At 47.8% G+C, this 17,656-nt stretch overlaps 1 protein-coding gene across 11 annotated transcripts in view; it reads right to left on the bottom strand.

The window, feature by feature from the left end:
* LDB1 (LIM domain binding 1) overlaps positions 1–17,656 on the bottom strand; it is a 590,338-nt gene that overhangs the window by 134,059 nt on the left and 438,623 nt on the right. For 9 of the 11 annotated variants that reach the window (XM_069611602.1, XM_069611601.1, XM_069611603.1 and 6 more), the window contains exon 3: positions 9,765–9,809. The exons of the other annotated variants lie outside the window; for them this stretch is intronic. In XM_069611602.1, the coding sequence (XP_069467703.1) occupies positions 9,765–9,809 (45 nt within the window). The remainder of the gene's footprint in view (positions 1–9,764; positions 9,810–17,656) is intronic. 11 annotated transcript variants of the gene reach the window in all.

Below are 17,656 nucleotides of genomic sequence, written 5' to 3'. Positions count from 1 at the left end.
GACTCTTTCCTTGTAATCTTTTGTTTACATGTTCTACAGAAGTCTCTTCCTTACCGAATTCCATGGCACAGTGCTGTTTACTACTTGTCAAAGTTTTTTGTTTAAATTTATAAGTCCCATGTTATTTGCACTTGGTTATGTGGCAGACTGATTACACACCTTATGTGCGCCAATCTAGGGGAATCTGGAGCTGCAACTCAGACAAAAATGAAAAGCTATCTTTTTCATGGAGGTAATGCAGCCAGGGGCGCGAGACCACCAACATGCTAAATTTGTTAAAGTTAATTCTCATATGACCTGCACCCGTACTTATGCATAAACTGCATCGAAATCTCAACTGGACCAATGCTGCAGGTCTATTTTCAGTGCCTCCACTCCATGACTGAACCGATGGTGGAAATAAACCGAGGGTCATCAAATTGAAGGAGCATTTTAGGTAGCCTGTACATGCACTTACAGGGGTAATTAACAGGCCCCGTTGACTACTACCCGGCTTCAGTAAATCTATAATACTCTGGACCAACGTCTAGATGGCACACAGCACACTGAATGGCAAATAAAAAATAAAAAATATTCACAGCCCCTGAAATAAATTAATATACATTCCAGTATTGAAAGGAGGGAGAATTTAACAGAGAAGCCAACATTGAAAAGAATTAATAGGATTAATTCAATGCTCGATAATTGGACAATGCAGTTGCTACAGTATGAAGAAAATAACATCTGAAGCCTCAATAAACCTTCAACATATGCCACATTTTGTCTAAGAACCATGGGGTTGTATTCTTACCTGTGGGGCTTGCCTGGTATTGGTACGGATTTGGAAGTGTTGAAAGCGATCTCAAGGAGGGAGAATGGAAATATTCTAAACTACCTCTGACCAGAACCAGAGTTTAGATACAAACCTTGTGCAGAGGCAGGAACCGGATAAGGGTGTAAAGGTCAAATAAAAATGGAAAACCCCATCACAGTTCCTGAATAGACATAGGGCATGATTTACATAAATGTTTTTATAATCGCGCAATCCCACAGGAAAACGCTCTGTGAACCAGGCCCATAGTGGGAGTTGAAGAACTTCCCCTTTACGAAAGGAAGTACCTTTCTCTAGAAATCCTCAAATCTAGGGCAGTCTCAAATCTCTTGTACATTGTGATGATGCTGGCAGAGGGGAATGGAACCCTGGATGAAGGCAACAGAGGTCCCCAGAGCGCACAATCAATGCAGACCAAGGGACCATGGAGGTCGCACACCATAGATGGTAGTGCTCAGACGTGCCCATCTCACTGAGGCGGACTGCACCTTCAGTAATGGAACAACACAGGGGAGTCACTGGGATTGGTGCGCTACACCGGAGATTTAAGAAATCGGGTACAACAATGCCTCCCGAAGGAAATACGTTTTGAATTGTTTAAACAGGAAACACTTCTGGGGTGTGTGGTTGTTATCATGGAACAGAGCCGTACAGGGTTGACCTGGGTGGCTGTTGTAAGGCAGGCATGGTATCAACAGTAAGACAGACACACGTGACCACAGTTCAAGGGTGCTTTTTAAACTCACATAAGGGTGTGATAAACACCTATCTAAACCTAAATCTAAAGATGGGAGCAAGCTATGACCATGAAATCATAAAGAATGCAGTCCTAGTGGAGTCTTGTCAAGATAAAAGGGCCTATCCTAAAAAATAACTATTGCCAATCCTTACTACTAATTTACAAATAGTGTGGGGTGAAGTTCATGAAAAAGAAGGAACAAGTTACATACCTGTAACTATTGTTCTCCAGCATGGGACTGGCATGGATTCACATGCTCATGAATATTCCCTGTTGTCAGGCCTGGAATACTCGGTAAAAGAAAAAACAATTTCACTTTCACTTACAAACTGTATTTCTCCTCTAAACTAATCACTGCACTCTGGGTCCCCAGCCAATGACTGCCCTCTCCCTAAGCCCCTCCTCTGGTAGCCATCTTCAGATTTGGTAAGCGCATGCATTGGCAGTATGACCAGAAGAGCCGCAGAGGGGTAGGAGAGAGGTTTGAATGTGAATCAATGCCAGACCCATGCTGGAGAGCTGTAGATAAAAGTAAGTAACTTGTTCCTTCTCCAGCATGGGGTCTGGCATGGATTCACATGCTCATGAATAAGGAGTATATAGCAGTACCACATTACACAACCACGGGAGGTGGCAAGGCTAAACGGAAGCAAAACTATTACTTCTGGAACAGACACACCTCAAGAGAACAGGTTGTGCAGCACTGCTTAGCCGACCCTGTACTCCTCTCTGGAATCCCTGTCGACGCAGTAGAACCTTGTGAAGGTGTGCATAGACCTCCACATAGCGGCCCTGCAGATGTCCACCAGGGGCACACAGACAGGAACAAAGTTGTTCCAGCGATCGCTCTGGTGGAATGGGCTCTCGGACAGCCGGGCAGTGGTCGGTTGGCCAACCGATGACACTGGGATACAGCCGGAAAGTCACCTCGATATGGAAGCCTTGGTCAAGGCCTTCCCATGGTTAACAGGACCAAAGTTCACAAATAGCTGAGACGTTATCTGAAAACTCTGTGCGTGCCATGTAGAACTTCAGAGCATGAGCAACGTCCAGCAAGTGCAAGGCACTTTCGGCAGGTGAAGAAGGCTTCGGAAAAAACACAAGTAACACTAAAGGCTTGTTGGGTGGAATTTCGACTGAACCTTTGGCATGAAGGAGGGGTGCGTCCGCAGACCGACCTTGACTCGTGAAAAGTCAGTTATGGCAGTTTGCAGGACAGTGCCTGGATCTCACCCACTCTCCTGGCAGAGGTGATGGCCACAAGGAAAGCTGTTTTCCATGAGAGGAACTTGAGAGGGACCTGATGCATAGACCTGAAGGGTACTCCCATGATCCTCCTCAGCACCACGTGGAGTTCCCACGCTGGGGCAGGAGCCTTTCCCAGCAGGAAAGATCTGAACAGTCCTTTGAGGAACTCCTTGGTGAGACCAAAGAGAAGATCTTCCTGGAAACCTGGTGTAGCGGGTGATAGCCACCAGATGCACCTTAATAGAGGCGTGTGCCAGCCCCGCCTTGGCCAAGGACAACAAGTATGAAGACTCTGCGTGCCATGACCCTCAGAGGGTTGATTTTCTGCGACTGGCACCACGTAGCAAAATGGTTCCACTTGTGACCATAGTATTTAAGAGTCGATGATGCTCTGGCCTTGGCAAGGACCTCCCTGCAGTCCACGGGCAACTTGTATCCTCCAAACTCTAGAGCTGCAGGAGCCAAGCCCTCAGGTTCAGTGATCCTAGGTCGTGATGCAGCATTGCGCCTCCTTCTCTGTTGAGTATATCCGCAACCACCGGCAGCTTGACTGGCATCGAGGCTGACAGGATGAGAAGGTCTGGTTACCAAATCCGCCTCGGTCAAGCCAGGGCGATGAGTATCATCCGGCATCAACACTGTTTGAGTTGACTGATGGCAAACGTCTGGCATTTGGAGTTCGCCGCTTTCGCAAACAGATCGATTTGAAGCCTGCCCCACTTAATGAAGATGCAATCCACCTGGTTCTGCCGAACTTGTGGCAGGAGCACAACTCCCTGCTGAGGGAGTCAGCAATGGTGTTCTTGACTCCCGTCAGGTGAACGGGGATGAGGAACATATCCTGACTGACGGCCCACTGCCACAACCTCTGCGCTTCTTTGGAGAGGGCTGGTGATCGGGTGCCCCCCTGCCTCTTGATGTAGAACACCGTGGTGGTGTCTGAAGATCTACACCACCTTGCCCTTCAGAGATGGCAGGAAAGACTTGAGGGCCCAAAATACTCACTGCAGCTCCATGACATTGATGTGATGATCTTTCTCCTCCGGCAGCCACAGGCCTCTGGCGTGCAGATGTCTGGTGTGGGCTCCCCAGCCCTCCAGGGAAGCGTCCGTGGTGACCGTCTCCTGGTATGAGGGGGGGTTTTGAAACCATGTGCCCCAGACGATGTTGTGTCGGCTCCACCCGCCCGACGGAACTCCTCATTGAGCAGGATCTTGTCTGCAAAGCTTCCGGCCACTTGTATCCAACGGGCGTCCAGGAACCCCAAAGAGGCTGCAGAATAGATGACCTTTCTCCCCATGGTGTCCAACTTCTTCCCCTCGCTGTCGGAGGGACTGAGGCCGATGACGATGGGTTAGACAATCTCTACCTCGCAGCCGCCGACACCACAGAGTCAGGCGACGGTTGTGACCGTAGGCACCTGGCAGCAGAGTCCGGCACCCAATACTTTTACTGTAGTCTATCCCACTTTGCCAGGGCCGAGGTGAAATTCTTCAACAGGGCAAGGCCTTTCTCCCATACTTCATCCAGGAGGGGCACCACCATGATGGACTTCCTCTTGGCCTCGCGCCTCTGGTAGAGGAAGCCTTCCTTTTTGATCTCCTCGGGTGTCAACTCTGGCGACCATGGCATGAAACAATCCCACCTCATCCGGTGGGGATGCCCTCGGCTGTGGCAAACCGTGTCTGGGTCCCCCAGAGGGCACTTGGCGTGGGTGTGGAGGATGATGCGGCAGCGTTGGATAGCAATTTCTCTTTTTTGCAAGAGGCTGATCTGGAGCTACCGGAGCAGGGGCTTGCAGCATCCTTTTCTGGATTTCAGACACCAACGTGTGTAGGGTCAAAAGGATGTCCAGAGATGTAGCTCTCTGCGGGGGTCAGGGCAGTAAGCCTACTAGGCCCCGCGCTGTTTCTGCCGTCGTCCTCCACGTCCTGGTGGATCATGTGTACGGACTCCTGGTCCTCCTCACCAGAGGAAGAAACATCCATGTCTTGGGGTATGGCCTGTGGGTGGCCTGGGACCTCATTGCGCCCCCTTTTTGCATCCTGGGTGGTCTCCGTCAGGCTCAGTGACAGCATCCTCTTTTCCGGTGTCACTGCCACCACCCCTGCCGAGGCCTCCCACCTCGGGGATAGGGACACCCTGGGCGCATTCGAGGGTACCTTCACAAGGTCAGCCCCTTTGGCCTTTGAGAGAGCCGCTGCTACCATCTCAATCGTGGACGCCGATTTTTCCTGTACCGCCGGAGCCTTCTTGGGCAGGTCGGCAGCCTTTTCTTCCACCTTAGGCTTCTCCCGCAGCTTAGCCGGGTCGGTCGATTTCCTTTTTGAGGAGGAACTTGATTGACGGCTGTAGATGGAGGCAGATGGTGAGGTTGAACGCGCCCTGCCCATCACGGGATCCGCTCGCGCAGCGACCCCAACGTAAACAGACTTGCAGTGCTTGGCCTTGTCTTGGGCCCCCACGGATGGAGCATCCTCAAAGGACTTAGAAGCCCACTCATCGGACCAGCCGGTCCTAGGTGAGGCATGACCCTGCTTCGGTAACGGGACAGAGGCCTTGGCGATCCTTCATTGTTCCCTTGAAGAACTCGATACAGATCTCACAATCCCCTTCTTTGTGGTTTGGGTGAGGATATTCGAGGCATTGAAGGTGGTGTTTTTCCTCCGCAAACACGTTCCGCAGTCCGCAGCTGGAGCAGAGCTTGAAAAAGGGAACTTCCCTCCTTCTCAGCCCGGTGTCCTTCTGGAAACTTCGACGAAAACTTAACGATCCCTGCCCTTGAGGGGCACTGAAATTCACGGACAAATGGATCCTTGCTTGCTGGCCGATAAAGAGAAGAGCACACGGGTTCCGTTTGACAAAAATAGGACCGTCACAAAACAAAGAGCAAAAATTGTACAATAGCTCACGGAGCAACACTCGAAGACTCCCAACACTTGAACGTGCTGTAAAAATCTGAAGATGGCTGCCAGAGGAGGGGCTTAGGGAGAGGGCAGTAATTGGCTGGTGTGCAGAGATTGGTTTAGAGGAGAAACACAGTTTGTAAGTGAAAAAGAAACTTTTTTCTTTTACCAAGTATTCCGGGCCTGACGACAGGGAATATTCATGAGCATGTGAATCCATACCAGACCCCTTGCTGGAGAAAGAAGTGTTCACAAAATGATAAGTCAGGATGATTGGGCTGGTGGTCTCCCTCCACGTTCTCCTGCAGGAGCAACACATTTCACTCGAGCAAAGCACACAATCTGGCATCTGTGGCATGAGGATACAGTTCTAGTTTCACAGTTCAGTACATACTGTGTCCATGGCTCCCCGTTTCTTGCAAATCTCTTGACTCAGAGGGCCTGGTGTCCACAAAACAACACGTAAAGCTTCTTTTCCTTTTTACCAGTATTCCATTTGGGCATTCGCCCTGGATCCCCCTCAGTCGGTCTCAGATTCCTTTTTTTCACTCAATTAGTCTCCCTCAGCTGGGCTCGGACCAACTGCGGTGTACTTTTAACTATCAAAGACTTCCGAATGTGCACAGGATTTAGCAAGACCCGTTGCATGACCACTTCGATTTCAGTATTCCTTTCTCTCACACTCAGCATCAGTTTGATACCTAATCGAGACCTTCCAATGAACAGCCACGTGGCGCCGGAACACTCTGATTGAACTTGGGCGACAACCCCAGATACTGTACACAAAGTTCAATTAATTCTTTTGGTTTCCAATTACATCTGCGTCGCTCTTTGCAAACGCCTTACACACTGTTCTCTTTGTACAATGTTTCCGCTTGCAACCTTGGTTCACAACACACGCTGATTTGTTATCAGTCTCTCTAACTCACCAGCTGTGCTGCCTTTTCTGAACCGGCTTTGTTGTAGGAGCCAAGGACAGTACCACAGCAGCAATCGGGCCTCCCCGCATTGGTTATCGAGGCAGGAGAGGCCCGGGTACCACCGACACACTGTGCAGGTTTCATCAGCCTTAGTTCCTGGTCTTCAGTTTCTTACTTTCCAAGGCTCACGAAAGTAACAGTCTTTGGAGGTCACTGGTACTTCCCTCTTGCGACTCTCTCTGGTCTAACTGTCTTTCTCCTTGTATTAAACTGACATCTTCGAACTGTTGTTTCCTTGTGTGGTTTACCTTGCTCAAAGAGTGTGCTTACATTCTCCGCCTTTTATCCGATTGAGGAGATGTGATGGAAGTCAGGTGTGTGTAATAATCCGTAATTGCCTGACCTTGCCTGTCCATGGTGTTAGTCCGTTGTCGCTCACGGTGAACTGTCCGTGAGAATGTTTTTGTGCCGGTTAACGGGGGTGGTGTGAATTCCTAGACATCCTACCTGGTAGGATGTCCCACTCCATGAAGACCCCTCCTCCCCATCCAAGTGATCGTTCGGCACTGGTCCACCCCGAGTAACTGGATCAAAAAGTGATGGCAGTGTCCTGGCCACCTGGATGACAGATCCTCTGGGACTAGCAGGTGAGAAACCTTCAGGTTTATCACACTGTGCTGAAGGCTGGTGAAAGCACTTATGCAGGGCTGCTGCTGCATATTACTACAAGTACAGAAAGCTTGGTTGACATAGAAGGCTTCATCTACAGCAGAGGCTGTCCAAACGGTCACAGATGTTATGCAAGGAATTTGTTTTAATGTCACGCTTACCTCTGGTGCCTTTCAGGAGTGCCTGGTCCAGTCTGTAATGCAGAGTAGCCCCCTTACTGGTGACCTTTGCCCGGACGTTTATCCCAGCCACACCTTCCCCCACCGGCCGACTGGGGCTAAACCTCCAAGGGACCGTGAGTTTGGGAGGGGCCTGGGTGATTTCGGGACTTCTGGGTTGTGGTGTCCTGGGGGTATTAGGTGAATCTGGACATGAACGCAGGGTAAATCTTCTGCAAATTAGAGGGATCTCCCCCCTTCGCTCTCTTCCCCAGGACGTGGCTGACTGCAGCGCGTGGGCACGGATCATCTCATTTGTAGCGATGATGGTTCCAGGCGTCTGGGGCGTATCGATCTCCAGTCACTTCACAGAAGACGCGTGGTCAGACAACTGCAGCGCACAGGATACAGTGGCCAACAGGTAAGTCTATTTGTAACACGATGAGCTGGAACAGGAGTTGGCTTTCCCACGATTGTTGGCTTGCCTTTAACTGTCTTTTGCACCAACCAGGAGCTGAGCAGCTAACTGAGGAGCCGAAGTGGAGAGCCCGAGAAGGATAACTCAAGGCACAGGTGAGTTCTCGAGGAGGGAGATAGGGCGAGGGTAGGAGCAGGATGCAGAGTCTCACCAGTTGCTTGCTTTTCCAAGTTCTTGGACACTGCGGGCGAGGCAGTCTTCGAAGGCGAAAGGAAGAGCTAAAGTCCAAAGCAGAGATGCGACGAAGAACCAGAAGTCCACAGATTAACTGCTGTAACCGGGATGCTGAAGGCTGCGGAAGAGTACTGAAGACCAGAACGAGATACTGAATGATGCTGCAGGCCAAAACGGTAAACGCAGAGACGCTGAAGGCTGAAACGGTAAAAGAATAGATGCTGAAGGATGCTGACAACAGGAGCGGTAAGCAGAACACTACTCTTGCTAGGAGCAGACAAAACACTAAGCACAGGGTGTGGTCCGGGGCGCGGTTTCATAGCCCGGAGCCAGACCCTGTCAGGGCTAGATGTGCAAGGGCGTTGGTTTCACGCACGTGCTAGGTGTTTCTTTGCATGTGCCGGGCTCACACGTGCTCAAAGCTCCTTGGTTCGTGCCGGGCATTGCATCCTTTGTGGTAGGCACTTCCTTACAGGCTGCAGCAGTGTTGCGGCCCCCCACACGCTCGCGCCAGCCAGCCATCATACCTGCCCACCGTCTCCCTACCATATTAGAAGAGGGTCCTCCCCTCCTCCTGACATTCCACCCCCGGGCCCGCGATGGAATCGTGATATTTAAGTAGAGAGGATTGTTGGAGGGAAATCAGTCTAAGTTGTGGGGGGTGGGAGAAAACTGGCAGCAGAATCGGCCTGCCCACTTGGTAATTTGTTCAGTTGCACATTGACCATCACTTTAGTTTTAATCAGCCATCAGAAAGGTGGAACTTCGATGAAATATAGGGCTGGCTACTAAGAAAATGCAGGCAACAGTTCGGGATTTGCAATTTGTATTTGAATTTTTACAAAAACTGCGATTAGCACTTCCGGCATGATTCTGGGAATATCGGCGGCAGGTTTCAAATCTCTTTGGGAGAGTAACATTGGTCAAATCTGCCAGATTCACACAGTGAATCCAAGTCATCAAACTGGCTCATATTGGACTTAAAGGTGGCCTTTACTGGCCTGTCACGCAGGCTCTTCATCCATTGCCAAACTAGCCAGTCCCACCTTGGCTATCAGAAGCAGTTTCCAGGCAAGTCTCTAGGTTGTTGACCATCATGCAGGTTTCCAAATAACATGCTAGGGTATAGGAGTAAAGTGTCTGTCATAACAGATTTTAGGTTGGGTAATCTTACTGTTGCAATAGAGATCCCTCTCCCTAAAGGAAATCACAGCATGCAAGACCAATTTGAATTCAGTCTGTTGCAGTGAAGGCGCCACTACATTTTGCAAACACCCATTACAAATCATTCAGAAGGATAAGCATAAGGTTGTTACTGGAATTAAGTGATGGTTATTTGTTCAAATAATGAATTTACACAGGTGTTAAGGCAGGGAACATTAGTGTATGGGTGCATTCACTGGTCTATTACGTATGCTCTAGTGCTCGTAAATTGAGCAAAAGATAATGGCGGCTAGCAGAATGAGTCAAAAAATAACTTCAAATAATACATGGCAGTTTCTCCACACCACCTGTGAACCCATGAGACACCAACTACCGACGGGGCCCCCAGCATGATCATGCATTGGCTCTGTCTGTGATATGAAGAGACTGCAACATGGCATAGCATTGCAAAGGACAGTAGCGATTAAAGGACATTTTAACCCATTTTAAGCGCTTACCCTATCCCAGGCTCCAGATACGTCGGAGGGTACATTGGAGTGGGACTGTAGAGAAACAAACCAATAAAGGTAATGTTACTGAAGTGCAAAAGTCCATCCGAAGCAAAAGAAAATGAAATGTAAAATGAACAGCATTGAGACACGTTGCGGCCTGGCCCATGCAGCAAGACTGCAGAGCATTCATACACTGAACAGTGCACTTTCAAACTTCAATTTAAGACATCAAAACCTCCCCAGGGATGTGATGGGACTCGGACCAAATTAAGTATTTCCGTAAATGCTGCTTTAGCTGAATGCCGTTTTAAGCGGGCAGGGAATCCGGTTGGCACGGTCGCTGATGGCGCCGCTAAGCGGGAAGACAATACACAATGCAGTTCCATGCCAAAGGGAACATGTGGTTATTATTTAATAAACCCGAGCTTGTTGATTAATAACAGCAACAAAAAACCTCTAAAGGCAGTGAAGGCTTTTATGAAACTATAGCTCAAAAGGATTGCCATGAAGCTTACCTCCGTTATTTTTGGAGCCCCCATCAACACAATAGCCATGGTCTCTGAGGCGTCCATTCAAGGGCTCTGACTATGAGAAGCTGTACAGATGCAATATCTTCCTAGAAGCATAAGTGCATGTGTGTGCGTGTACATGCTCCTACAAAGGTGTTTGGCAATTTTTGCTGAATTGTCATGGGCTTGGATTCCTGCCCACTTAACTTCAGCAGGTGGACTCCAGTCCAATTGAGCAAAACGTTTGAAAACAAGACAATGTGGTTTCTGTTGGGACCATGTGTATAAAAACTACCAGTCGTACACAGATGTACCACCATTACAATCACTGTGCAGTGCACAGAGAAAACGCATTCAATGTCTCAAACCCAGTCCCTGCTCAGTGACTGACGGGAAAAGAAACACATACACTGGAAGGGCAGAGGGAGACAAGCACCCTCCAAACTTGACAAAATAAGGAGTTTAATAAACAGGCTGCAGGCTATAAACGCCATTTAATAAAACTTTTGCCAACTATCAGGCCAGCGCTAACATGCTCAGCTGAACCTTGCCAAACTCTGGGTGCGATGTGGCAACACTGGCGCCAGTGATCAACGCAAAAGGAATGTATGCAACAATTTTGTTAAGCTGCACGCGGAAAACAACGGTTTCAAGAAAACAAATTTAACATGCGCTTTTTTACATTTTGCACTATACCTACTCTTTTTTTTCAACAAACTTCCAAGATTGCATTATGGATTACATTCTTTTGGGTATAAATAATAGGACTTTTAGGAAGAATTACATGCCAATAGTAGGTGTCTGAGTCAATTTGAAAGCCATTCCGACCAGTGGCGAGCCTCTGGACACGGACACTGTGAGGACATGTTATTAATGTAAATTTATAAGGCCTGATTTTCCCCTATCACTATGGGTGGTCCCTATGCGTGTTGCTAACTAAGGTGCTCGTCAGTCATGCGTGAATGTCCAAAGAAATAACTCCGCTGTCCAAACTAATCTTAGTGCCACTACTACTATGAAAAACTAACCCAGATCAGGAGAATGTCTCACTTCTTCTTAGGATACTTATAGTATCAGTATGTAGGATGCATAATTAATACACAATCCTCAGATAGTCTTGTGATTTCATGGGTTCGTCTCTGTAACTTCAAATGGACTATTGACTTTTCCTTCCAGGTCAATTGTTAGTCACCTTGTTCTGCTCCATTTTCTTTTGCACATGATTCAATTGGATAGTTCCTCATAATGTTTACTCTCTCTTTTACTATATTCTTCTTATACAGAATGGTTAGTTTCCTTCTCTTTTCCCCCAGGGTATTGTTATCCACTGTTCTTTTCTCCCAACATGCAGACTTTTAGGAATCTTTTCTTTTGCATCACAACAGCTTTAGACGTGACTTTGCCTCATAGTTTCTGCTGAGAAGAGTTGAGTGCACAGTATATGGATTCCCTCGGGCCTCCCGTTATTCCCGTTCTCCCTGTTACCTTCAACTTGGAAGGTGAACCTCTTGGAGAGCCCTGAAAATCTGGGACCTTCCCTCTTGTCCTGTACCACCGTCGGGTTGTGCTTGCTGGCTTTCTCAAGTTTACTCTTCTCCTTGCAGTGTCTCAGTGACCCAATGAGTGACCGGTTACCGTGCTGTTGTATACCAATGGTGGTATCGGCAATGGTTTGTGGACCGCCTGTCCACCACGGATCCTTCACTGTCTCACCATGACCTTCCTTCAGGCTCCTGCTGTTCCGGTTTCTCACACTGTGGATTTGCTGTATCGCTGGTGTCCCGCTTGCCAATATCATGCGAGTTTGAACCTTGCGTGGATCCCAGCCTTCGAGGTCTCAGAGAGCTCAGGGCCTTTCCTTGCCTGCGTTCCTCTCTTTTGTCATTGCTCAAACACACGCTATTCAACGTACTCTTCCCAGTGGATTGTGTATTTTGATTTAAAGGGACATGTTCTTTTTCTTTTTGATGTCTAGTAAGTGTTTCTTCGTCCCAGTTTTGGTGTTTAACAGTTTCTGGAATTGAAGAGCATCTCATGTAGGCCATGGTGTGAATAGCTTTAGGGAGTTCCTCACAGGAACGGGTGTCCCAGTCTCCCGGTGAGGTCCCACTTGCCTCAACCCCTATTGAGGGTGTTGCAGAGCAGGCTCACCTCCCTAACCTCACAGGGTTGGGGGGGGGGCTCCTCCTTGGGGAGAAGGGACGAATTCCCACGATTCGTCACATACCATACATTTGAATTTAATATACAAGTAAGCAATCAGTCATAGTAGATGTAGTCTAATGGGAGTTTACCCAGTTTAGTATTCTTTGTCTAATCTGAATGGGGTACATATTTTTAACTTCACATTTTTTCCTCTAAATCCAAGACAGTGGGCTGACATCCTGGTTCAATTGCACTGACACTGTACTTTCAGCACATACTAGCAAAGCCAAGGTAGTAATTAATATGCACAACTCAATGGCAAAAGGAGGAAGCAATATATGATGACAAATTTGGCACACTAGTTTAATTGTGTCACCAGCCCCCCAGTTTGCATAAAAAATCTATTAATGTGTAAATATTAACAACTCCGCCGACATTCAAGGACTCCTATTGGTGCCATTTACAAATTTATTAGTACTCATTTTAGCAAAATCTGATGTGTGAATAAATAAACTGACTAAGCCGTAAATTGAACCGCTAACTGATATTTAAAATGAAGTGTGCAATGTGGTGGGTCGGAAGAAGGACATTTCCAAACTACTTTTATTTAAATGATAAGAGAACAGCCTAGCTTTCCCTATTTTAAAAGGGGTTTCCCAAACTATCTAAAAGGAACAAAAAAGTGCTCGTAGTACCAAAGAAATAAAAGTTCTCTGTCCAAATCTAGTTCTACCTTGACCCTACCACGAAGAAACTAAACTTAAAAAACTGTTCCAGGAGATTGGCTTAATTCTCCCAATAAACCAGTCTTTTCTGACGGCTTCTTTATATCAATGTCTTTATTCTGGTCATTTATTTAGCAGAATATTCAGTAATAGTCTCTCTGTTTCTTGAATTAACTCTTGTAATTCCTCTACAACATTTTGGGATTTGATAGTTTCTCACTTTTTGGTTGGAGGTTTTAGGCCTTCAGCAGTCTACTGATCAAGATTCTCTCAGCTTGCTTGAAGTTTCATCCCACTTGATAGTTCCCCCACTTTCTGTACTTGTCAAACTTGTCTGTCCTCCTCTATTACTAGACTTTATGTCACAGTTTCTTATCGTTGAAGCTTGTTGCTCAAATATAATTTTCCCTTTGTTATTGGATTCTGGTTTGGAACCTTCTTAGATTACACACCTAGGATTATTCAATTCCCTCACTTCTCAGCTTTATATAGTTCCAGGCCTATATTAAGTAACTCTTTGCGAGTACTGGGACTAGTTCCTCTTCTCATCTTCCATTGCCCCGGCGACCTCCCGCTTCTCCAGTTCTCCCAGTTACGTCACTGCAGGCTGGGGAAAGTTGTGGATACTTGCGTTCGCTCAGGTGCTCTTCTCAGGTACTGGGTTTCTCCTTCTCTTTGTGGCGCCCTCGTCTCCGGCTGTCCTACTGCCGTATGCACAGTGGGAGATTGGGAAGTTGCTTGCGTTTCCATTGACTCTTTCATTCTGTGTACTCGATCTCCCATTCTCGGTTTGCCTTACGCTGTATACAGGCTCTGCCGCTTGGAAGCTGCTCACGCTTCCAGCCACTGTCTCAAATGGTCTCGACATGTTTAGTTGGGTGCCCTGCCTACCACAAAAGAGAATTGGTCTTGCCACCACCTGCAGCAGGACTCTGCTTTCCAGAGGTACAACAGTTCACTTGTCGGATACGCCGGGTGTCCAGCGTCTCTCTCGGGCATTCAGCCGTTCTTCAAAAGTCGCAGACTGTTCTCTGGTCCATCTCCCACAGGCATGCTCACGTCAGGGAGCTTCCCCAACATAGGATACTCTGTTACTCCAACTTCCTCCACTCGTCCCACTTAAGTATGCATGACCTCTTAAAGAGATATTCTCATTTCCTTCTTCATGATGGAAGGTTCCAGCATTACCTTCAGCCAAACAGATATATGATACATTAGTCTTTAAAACACTTAAAGCTATCTATGCTACTAAGCTCTGTGGCTTACAGAGTTCCTCACAGGAACAGGAGTCCTTGTTCTCGAAGGGGGAAGTCTCTCCCAGTGAGGTTCCACTTGCCCAGACCTGCACTTTACTTGTTATTTGTAAATTGCTGACACACCCCAAGTTCTTATGGGGTTCTTGCGGAGTGGGCTCACCTCCATAGCCTCAAAGGGGGAGGCTCCCTCTTGGGGAGAAGGGATGAACACCTTTGATTTGTCACAGTAACCATCAATACTCCAGCCACAATCATACGAGTTATTTTACCACAGGATGAAAGGATTTAAAATATCCTGTGATAAAAGAAAAATAAGCCCAACAAAGGTGTCTCTCGCAAATGTAGAAGTTACCTACCCAATAAGGAGTGTTCTTAACCTCAACAGTATTCTCCCTAAATCCTCTTCCTTACACACACAGTGGTGGAGACACAGTTAGTTTTGAAAACGGTATACAAATTTAAAATCTTTACTGTGTATGTTCACATTCTCCCTTTGGAGCAAAATAGTAATCACAAGGGACCTGTTTTGCATAGCGAGATTCCAAATAGCACATTTTTCAATTCCCAAGGCCCATGCCATTTACCCCACAAGTTGCCTATCCCTTCAAAGTCCTACAATGGAATGGAAGTACACCATTAACCGGAACGGGGGGCAGGCACTTCTACTAGTATTTGGAAAATAACGTATTAGCTGAAAACGGTGTATGATCAGATGAACACACACACTCCCTCTATGCCTCCGTTTCTATGTGGTGAGAGGCACATGTCATAGTGCCTATTTGCTAAAGCCATCTCACCTTCGTTGCTGACAGCTGCATAACAAAGAGAATATTTTTGTGGGGGGGTGGATGTTCATAGCCTCTGGATGCAGAGCGAGGATAGAATTGCTGAAAAAACCATCTGTGCATCGTGGTGCACAGCCTGAATTTTAGAGGAGCCTCCCAGTAAGGATGGCCATTCACATTCTCACGTGCAAACATTGTAAGATAATTATATGGATGTATGCAGGCATATTCTGTAGATAAGTTTAATTCATAAGAAAAGGTGCAGATCAAGGTATCATTTTAACAACAATATTTAAGCTGAGGCACACAGCAGTGGGGAAACAAGGGGAAAAAATGTGCAATGTTTTGCAGCCACTCAAAACCATAACTGGCAAGGCCTGAGATGAACTTTTCAAGTACCAGACTGACACCCGAGGAGAAATAGAACAGCAGTTTCAAGAAAGAAAAACGAATTTTTAATGCTGCTGTGTTTTGGGGGAAATGTAAAATCAACGGGAACAAGAAAATGTACAATTTAAAAGATGAAATTGTGAATGGCACCACAATAAAATGGAAGCTATAGCTGAACTCTTGACGTCTCTAATCTGCTCATGCCATCTCCCTGAAACTCATGCTTTCTCACATCTCACCTTTTTGGACTGGGCCCTCTCCACAGCTCCACGACCGCAAGGCTCAATATCACCAGAGCCATGGTGGTGGATCTGCCTGGATCGAGGGCCCACCATGCCCTGCATTGCATTGCTGCCACCGGAGCACCGGCTCCATCAAAATGGCGGGTGCTTTGTCAGCATAGCAAAGAGAGGGCGCTTTCCAGCCCTGTGCCTGCTCCCTTCATCAGGATTAGCTGCCAGATGCCTTTTCATCATTGGCCGGGGACCGGAAGGTAAAGCCGGTTCAAGCGAAGAACCACGGCAGAGGACATGAAAAGTCCTGACTGTGCCTGCCCGGGCTGGATTGGGCCCTTTACTATTTAATCTCCCTTCCCCATGTTCGTCATTACCCTATACTAAGCAGATTCCTATGCCTGCGCTATTGCGCAGTCCCCAGTCCCCCACGCCGCCATTTCCGTCCTACTCTCCCCCCTTGCATCCGCTCTCCTGGGTGCTGCCGGCACCTTTCTCCTCTCCCTCGCCCACCCCTTCCGCTCTCTTCCTCCTCCACTTGTCTCCGGTGTCCCCCCCATCCTCCTCCTGACCAATCCTTCCTTCTCATGCTTGTGCTTTGCCCCATGGTTGCACCCTCTCTCCTGCAGATTATGGATTCCTCCCCCTACTCTTTAGATTCGGGGAATTCATTCCAGCACTGTTTATCGCTCGAACTTACTGGGTCTCATTGCACTCCTACGTTCTGCCTCTCACCTTCCTGCTGAAGCGTGACTGCGACCCTCATTGATGCTGCTGCCTTTCTGCATGACTTAGTTCTTTTGCTCTGCACCTCCTCTGCTGCCTTGAGAAATCTGGTTATTCCAAAGCAAGAGTCTTCTTTTTTAATCTTACCGTCACTCTTCCCCATAACCTCTCTCCCTCCACCCCCTCAATCAGGACTCTTCCTCCTGCCCCCTGGTTCCGCCGTCGCCTCTACTGGCTGTGGGTTGTGTTCATGTCTTATGCTCTCATCTTCTTCTCTCCCCTGCTGTCCACTCTTACCCGATTCACCTCTGCCCTCTGTGCTCAGCTGGGGCATCCACAGTCCTTCTGTGATGCACTGCTCCTTCACGTTACCCTGCCCTGCCCGCTCGCCATCCCTGGCCACTTTACCTCTCCTCTCTGACCCAGCAATCGAGAACACTCTTGTGGACTGCCTTTAATTACCACTTGCCTTAATCCCCCCTTTTTCTTCCATCTGCCATCTTACACTGTCACCCCTTTTCCTTTCATATCTGCAACCACTACTCTGACCTGCTGTGTCTGCTTTGCTTACCTGCACCCCTGGTATTGGATTCCGCAGCTTGGGCTGCTTCTCACCTTTAACCGACCTCCACCATCCTGACTTCCGGCTCACGGCACTGTGTTGTGCTTTATTCTGCCTACCTTCATCCCTCATTCATACATTAGCAGGTTTCTGCACCTCCCACCTTCATGCCTGAATTGCCTTGGAACCTTGCTATGCCTTGCACTGACTCACCTGCAACCCCAATTGCCATTGGAGTTGTGCAGTGACCTACCTGCATCCATTTATTGACATTGGACCCTTGCTCTGATGTGCATAGTCTGACCTGCACCCACTGATTGACTTGACATCTTGTGATGCCTTTTGGCTGCCTAAATGCCGAATGTAGCCCAGCACTCCCTGAGGCAAGGCTTTCCAACCTGTAGTCACCCATACCCATTTAGTCTTAATTGCTGTCTTCATGCCTGATGTAGTCCCTCAATCCATGAGACAAGGCTTTTCCATTTTACAGTCACTCTTAGCTGCTCGTCATAATTGCATGTTGGGCTTCCTACATTCAGTTTACCTACTTGTTCCTGCACTTATGAA

The sequence above is a fragment of the Ambystoma mexicanum genome, chromosome 8 (assembly GCF_040938575.1).
Source record: "Ambystoma mexicanum isolate Mex_15411 chromosome 8, UKY_AmexF1_1, whole genome shotgun sequence".
NCBI classification, from domain to species: Eukaryota; Metazoa; Chordata; class Amphibia; order Caudata; family Ambystomatidae; genus Ambystoma; species Ambystoma mexicanum.
Note: the sequence above shows the minus strand (reverse complement) of the source record. Positions and strands in the feature narration are given on the sequence as shown.